The sequence below is a fragment of the Paramacrobiotus metropolitanus genome, unplaced genomic scaffold, assembly GCF_019649055.1.
Source record: "Paramacrobiotus metropolitanus isolate TYO unplaced genomic scaffold, Prichtersi_v1.0 Parri_scaffold0000355, whole genome shotgun sequence".
NCBI classification, from domain to species: domain Eukaryota; kingdom Metazoa; phylum Tardigrada; class Eutardigrada; order Parachela; family Macrobiotidae; genus Paramacrobiotus; species Paramacrobiotus metropolitanus.
The window spans coordinates 24,436-31,875 of NW_026570575.1; the positions used below are offsets into that span (position 1 = coordinate 24,436).

Genomic DNA, 7,440 nt, shown 5'->3' on the forward strand with positions numbered 1-7,440 from the left:
AGGCTGTCGTCCCCGCGTGCTCGCCACGACTGAATACTTTTGCACACCTTTTGCACTGAGCAAAAGGCAGCTCCTTACCACCCTCGTCCCATACTGTGTGAAAAAATTCCCAAAAATCAGCTCTGGCGTTTTCTTTGGGTTTCGTGGAAAACAGTCCTGCAGTAATATTTGCCGCGCATTCTTCCTTCGTAATGGTACAGGTTGGAGTTGCCTTCACTTTTTTCTTCGGCTTCGTGTTCGTGGTGTCGTTCGTGGCCGTTGGCTTAGAGGAACTAGCATCTACATATGTAAGAATACAAATAAATAAACAGAATACATCGGGCTCCATTCACGGTCGAACAAAAAAGTATGAAAATTACATCGAAACTGGCTGAAGTGCTACATTGAGTTACCCTCTGATAATATGTAAAGATCAACTGAGTACCTGTTTCGCTGTCGCTGCTTCCCAAGTCCACTGTAGGGACTGATCGCTTCTTCGATACAGTAGCTTCCATTTGACAGTCCGCAATATCTACGTTGACTCCAGAAAATATGCGAATACTTATGGAATAATGGACGAGCCCACATCAAGTTCTCGCACGAAGAAGATCGATAAAAAATTCCAAAACAGAATTGTACACAGCACACACACACACACACAAGTTCTCGCACGAAGAAGATCGATAAAAACTTCCAAAACAGAATTGTACACACAGCACATTGTATTTACACAGCACACATAGCTTGGAAACCGATTTATAAGAAATGAACAAAATAATGATACGAAACTCCAGCATTTATACCATTATAAAGTTGGTACAACTGCTGAAAATAGAAACAATGAAAACCGTTCATTAAGACTGCACTTTTTCTATGAAAATTGCAGCTTGCACTTTTGCAGTTCACTAGTGCCGTTATGATTTGCAGTGCTGTGAAGCTATAAACAACATGTGCTTGCGAAACAGTAGTGCAGTGTCTAGAACTGGGCGTTTCGCAAAGCGTCAGATTCACTGTGTACAATAGGTTGCAGCTTCCAGTGTGCGCTTACGAAGACCCTGTTCCGGGCGCCCAAAACACTGAATTATTTGTCCAGGCGCAAGAGACGCACGCACGAGTGCGGCTGGCGTACAATTGGAAAATAATTTATTTTATTTTTAAATTCCACATCGGTATCTTTTGACGAAAGAGCGACTCAAAATTTCAATATAACTGCGAAGCGAGAATACATTTTCTTATAACGAAACTTAACGAAGCGGTGCTCAGAAGTCCGTAAAACATGCGCGGGGCTTGACGATTCGTTTCGTTAACGTTCGTTAAGCTTCGTCAAAATGACGATTTACGGACTCTACCGGGTCACTTTCTTTATCCAGAATTTACTGTTTGGTTTCACAGGTAATTCATATTGATCATATACCGCTTCTGTCCAAGACTGATCCTAGATTACTGCCGTAGCAGATCGGGGTACCTTTACGACAACGCAAACCTTTACAATTGCGGCCACCCAAGGATTTACCAATGTGGAGTCCAGAAAGTGCAGCCGCGGTGTGCATGCGCGCCACTCTTTCTGAGGAAAACCGACAAAGTGCCGGTTGGCACATACAGGGACCACCTAACCGTCTTCTGATCAGGGAGAAGACGCTGAATTGCTTCCGACTGCAATACTGCACCTATAAAATTTAGTGCGACAACTGATTTTTGTCGTGTTTGGTAGATACCGGTTTGGTAGTACCTTTGTATATAAAAGTACAGAGTACAATAAAGCGTTAACGTTTGGCCGCCTGCTTTAATCGCCTCATGCAGCAAAACTGCCAACAGATGGAGTGTTTTCTTACAACCTCGAGTCAGCATAATACTTGAATAATGCGAGCTAATGCTTTGTAAGCTCAATCCCTTCTGAGGACGTTCTAAGGAACAGTGTGTATTGTGTAATTAGTTGTACTCTGTTCAGCCAGCGTTGTTGATTTATATTGTTAACTAGTGCATTTAACCGTGCTGCATATATAATAGTTTTTAATGTCGCATTTTTATTCCTGTTTCGGTTGCGGTAAAATTCTTTCGAAATCTAACTACTTTGTACATATCTATCACGCCGGTAATAGTAGTCATGGATGACTCCGCGATGCAAAATGTACCGAATCCGCCGGATCTCGTCCGCTCCCGGTCGTACAGTGATTTGTCCATGCTTGATCCTGCCTTCGATGATTTAATGAGAAAAGCTGTCGAGAAGAGCTCGTATGTCAAGCGTTTCAAGCCCTTTACACGACGGTTGGTATTGCAATCTTTCACCCGCAGCCTGTTGTTCTGCATAGCTTTTGCAATTATGCGAGACCTATCGCACGACAAGCGTGAAAACCAGGAAGGCGAACACCAACAGCAGGTAAGTTTTATCGGTTTACCATTAAGAATATCCTCTGAAAGACAGTACCGTGCGATTATGCGAACATCAAGAATTTTCGAACGTAAATCTGTACGAGTAACATTCACTTAACTTAAAAAACCAGGATGCCAATGTATGGCGTGTGTTTTTAAATAAAATCATTCAGCAAACTGCTTCTAATAAACATCAGAGTACAGATATGTACAGTATATAAATAATTCTGTTATTCTATACATTACTTGTTTTAATGAGCTTAATAACTTTAAAGGTAAGTGCCAACCAAAAACAAAAAAAATAGTTACGAGCGCGGGTACACTTAGTTATAGTTAAGACCATGCAGCTTAGTTAGTTGCAAGTGTGCTAGTTATATAATTATATGACTGTTATGTTATAATAATTATATGACTGCCCTTTTTCTAGCCAAGCCAACGTCCGTTCCTCCTAGAGTATCTCCCTTTCGCTATCGGCGGATGTGCTGGTTTCGCCTTTGCCGATTTCGGCAATGCTGTCTTCCTGTGGTACAGTACACGCAAGATGCGCGGGCAGTGGTTTTTGTCGGCTGCCAATATGCGAGACGGAATGTGGGTGTCTGTTGGCTGGTTTGAAAGCGACTGTTTGCTACTGAACACGGGACTGTATTTAACGACCACCGTACTGTCCACGATCACCACGGTGCTGGTCGTGGGGATTGTCGAGTTCTATGTTCCGGGATTCTTCCTTTCTCTATGGTGGCATGTCGTCCATGTTCTGTGGCACCATTACATCCTGCATGTACCGGCCCGGCTCGAACTGATATTCGTTATTCTACCATGTGCCGGCTTAGTGGTGGCGGACTTTGTTACCGTTTGGTACTGTCACCGAGCCATTCTGCAGTTTCGACAAATTTGCCGGGTGGACTGGCACGACGATTTTGACTTTGATTGGTCGATCATTGTTGACCGAGTGTACTACAGCGCACTGGACCTTGTCAATTGGTCGGTCATCTGGGTGGGGTATGTGACCTTTGTACTTCTTCGCCGGAAAGTAGTGTTCTGTTCTGTTTTAATGACTAAAGGGTAACCCACTCGAACGACCGGATCTGCTTAGACTCCCTTCACCGATCCGACCATCCGCGACTTTACCGCAGTTCTGAATATGAATATTTTTGAGTCTTGATGTTTTTCATTATATATTATGTAGAGTACATAAATATCCTTCTGCAACAGCTTTTTGGAAGGTTTTTCTTCATAAACGTAGTAAAGTATGGCAATTCATAAATATTTGGAAATTCAAGGCGTCGGCGCGGTACTCGTTTTGGAACAATGGATGGAGCGGGAAAATAAAACTCTGTTATATACACAAGAAAAATGCATAGTTTGCTGCTCTATGTATATCGGAAACGCATTGTATAACACTAGGAACTAATGCAATATACATTATATACTGAATAATTACAGTGCCTTCTTACGAGGGAGATACCCGAACACGTCCGCGTCAGATCAGCATACACTTGGTAACATTAGAATCCTTAGAAATTCAGCTATTTTCTTCAAGAATCAAAACACCCCCAGATAAAGAACTCGAGTTTAGGGATCTCGGAGATGCTAACACAGATATGATGGCTGACTTCCATCGAAATTTCAGCATGCGCCATACGCAATGTCCAGCCTAGCTACGCCATGCGTTACGGATAGCCTGGCTTTCAATCTGTAGATTCTGTATTGGTTTTCTTGAGAGCTGTCTTACCTATTTTGCCCTATCGCGCGCACCAGCATCCGCGGTTGCATTGATCTCTATGCAGCCAGTCGATGCTGTTGCGCTTAATGAGTTAAAAAACTGCGATAGCTATCGATAAAGCGCTGTTTAACTTCTCGCTGAAAGACGGTTGCGCAATTTCGCATCCGTACAGAGGCGCCGTATGGCTCTGTATGGCGTCTGCTGACGTTTCGATGGAAGTCAGCCATCATATCTGTGTTAGCTCCTCAGAGATCCCTAAACTCGAGTTCTTTATCTGGGGGTGTTTTGATTATCGAAGAAAACAGCTGAATTTCTAAGGATTCTAATGTTGCCAAGTGTATGCTGATCTGACGCGGACGTGTTCGGGAATCTCCCTCTTTAATTTCGCCATATCACGATCAAGTTCTTCGACATTGGTTTGGTGTACGGTATCCATCTGCTCCACAAGGGAACGCAAAGTTTCGTTTGCACTCTGCAGGTCCGCATCTGCTCTCTCACGTATTTCCCGCTCAACTTTCAAACTTTCCTTGAGTTTGACATTTTCAGTTTCGAGAATAGTTACACGTCCGGCGAGAGATGACAGCTCCTTGCATGATTCCCGAATAATAGAAAGCAAGAGGTCAAACACATCTCGGTTGTTCGGTGAGGGTTTGTAGGTCGACGAGTTAACATAGCCATCCATCTTGGCAACCAAATCAGTTAACGTGGAGGTCATTGTGACCGGCGCACTACGGGCCGGTTTTCCACTGGACTTCGGAGTACTCGTCGGCGTGGGGACAACAGGCATGATAAAGGAGATAATGATACGCTTATTAAGTTATCATTTTTACTTCAGTAGGAAGCAGAAAATATTAGAAAGGTCACGCCTATTTGCTCAGAAATTCACTGCACAGAGCTGACCAGGATGTATTTGTGCACGTGGTGAAAAAAGTTAGATCCGCACTCGAGCTGCTCAAAAGCAAAGTATGGTACCGATACCGAATGGGATACCGGAGATAAATAACAGGAAACATGTCTGCGCTGATCACCATCGTTAATTGACCAGTGTCCAACTTCTTCCAAGTGTTTTACAAGTGAGTGAAGCGACCAATTATTGAGAAATACGGAAGCATCGCGCAGCAAGGTCAGTAAAGTTCAGCTAGAAACAACCGGTCACTTAAGTCTTTACAAAACTATAAATTTTAGTATTCAGAAAGGAAACAGGACTTCTGAGCCATTTCTTCTATACGTTAAACTCTCGGCTTAATTTGCACAGATTGATTTCTAAAGGTTACAAGGCACGAGTGCTGATGAACCGGAAGGTCCAAATGATGTGTTTGAGCATTTTGATGCAAGGGCAAAAGCTCAACTGGAAGAGTATTAATAACGCGAGCGTAATAACATTTACAGGATTTTTCCCTCATTACTATAGTTTAATTTGGTTGAAATTAGCAAAGAACATACGAATTCTCCCAGGAACAATAAAGTAGCCAGTGCAGTGCATGGCAGTAATAACGTTCTACACACAGGCAAATGCACTGCACAGCCGATACAGCTCTTTGCGCCACTGTTACAGCCCGACGTTGAGTCCATTTTGCAGTCCACTGTAGAGAGTACGAGCCATATCTATTTTAGAGCTACCGAAAGCAGTCATTACGCAGTTGTTTTGCATTTTATTCACACTGATTTTAATGGCGTTCAGTCAAAAAATAGATTTTTCTGATTTCTCGCCTGTGCTGACCAGTGGTCATTCTGCCGACCGCTTTGCTCCACTTAGTTAATACAGCTTTTTATGGGCTTTCTTTTGATGGTATATTGTATCGTGTACGATGCTTCTGCAAATAGATATGAATTTTTAAGGAATATTGACTAATTATAACCATGCCCAACCGTGTCAAGACCGACATGGTATTTTGAATTGACCATCACTGACCAGTTAACGGCTTTCCTCTGAACGTTTCTTTATTCTTTTATAAAGCTGAGCAATTACTTCTCCTCTGGTTTTTTTGGTAATTATCTGATATGTGGCTGGCGGTCAAGACAAGCAGGACCTCCGGGAGCCCCGTTTGGTCAATTTTGACCATGTTTGGTCACCCCCTGGACCTTATGGACTCGGTTAAGCTACCAGTTCTGTACTTTAAATTGTCGTCTAACATCTCTTCCTTGAAATAAAACCAATAAAAACAACCAAGTACTTACTATAGTGTGAGAAGGACTGGTAATCAACCGTTTGACGTCATCACTCTCGCATACACGGGAGGGCGGCTGCCATGGTGACAGATGCGCGTTTTTCACGGTTTTTGTCAGTTTTCTCAGCAGATTTCTGTTCTCTTCTATTTTTATCCCCCGAAATTGGGATTTAAATATTTAAAATAAGCTATTAAAAGCTCAGAAAGCTTCTGATGAGAAAGAAACGTCAGAATATCTTTTAAAAGGGACAACAAAGTCTGTGGAACTATGGTAAGCATTAGCACAGCAGTGTTTTCTGTATGCGACAGTGATGACGTAGTCGACCGTTGCGCAGTCTGTTCCCAGTCCTTCTAGCTATAGTCAGTTCTTGAAACAACCTATGATCATAACAACGGATTATAGAGAGAAAGTCCTCCACCATGTCGGTCTAACACGCATGGTGTGGAACGGGTTAAGACTCAAGAACTCAGTTCGCAGAATGGTAGTACAGGCGTGGACGGCCGGAGCGTTCGAGTGCACTCATCTGTAGTCATTAATGCAAAACGCTTCTTTGCGGCGCAAAAGGTCGTATATAACATAGTCCACCCAAATGACCGACCAATCGACAAGGTGAAGTACAACGTCATACACCCGGAAAAAAGTGCTGTTCCCATCATAGCCGTGATGAAGCCCATCATAGCCGTCCTATGATGGGCTTCATCCGGCTCGCCAAAAGCTCCGACGTCAGCCCAGCAAACTTGTTGAAACGGCACAATACTCGGGGACACCTCCCGGCGGTTATCAAGCCACAAACCGCTAAACCGATAGACGGGACGGTAGCCAGGAACATGTCATACCCCGCCGAATCCACGTAATACTCATGCCACAATACAGACACTAGAGAGAGTACAAAAATCAAAGATGATAGAACTCGATAATCCCCGCTGCAGTTACCATGGCGGCCGTACCGACTATGGCATTAGACCGCGTCTGCATCGAAGGTTTGTCGAACCGTTATATTGCTTGTTCGTTTAAGGCTTCATCTAAACACAGTTTGCAATGTGTCGAGCTTGTTAATCGGCCCAATAACGAAGAAAACCGTACCTCGCAATTCACTTCTTTAGTCGGTAGTAATTGAAATAAAACTGCCAAAAGTGGACTCCAATCGGTCAACAGTCAGGTGCTGCGACTTTCTCTGACAAGGTAACCTATAAGGATAA

General features: G+C 43.3%; 1 protein-coding gene across 1 annotated transcript; it reads left to right on the plus strand.

Moving 5' to 3' along the window:
• Nucleotides 1–1,995: 1,995 nt before the first annotated feature.
• On the plus strand, nucleotides 1,996–3,348 carry LOC129602187 (uncharacterized; the record flags this gene model as incomplete). Its single annotated transcript, XM_055501157.1, has 2 exons — nucleotides 1,996–2,356; nucleotides 2,777–3,348. Coding segments are annotated over exons 1-2 (845 nt in total), but the record flags the coding sequence as incomplete, so codon positions are not given.
• Between the last annotated feature and the right edge of the window lie 4,092 nt (nucleotides 3,349–7,440).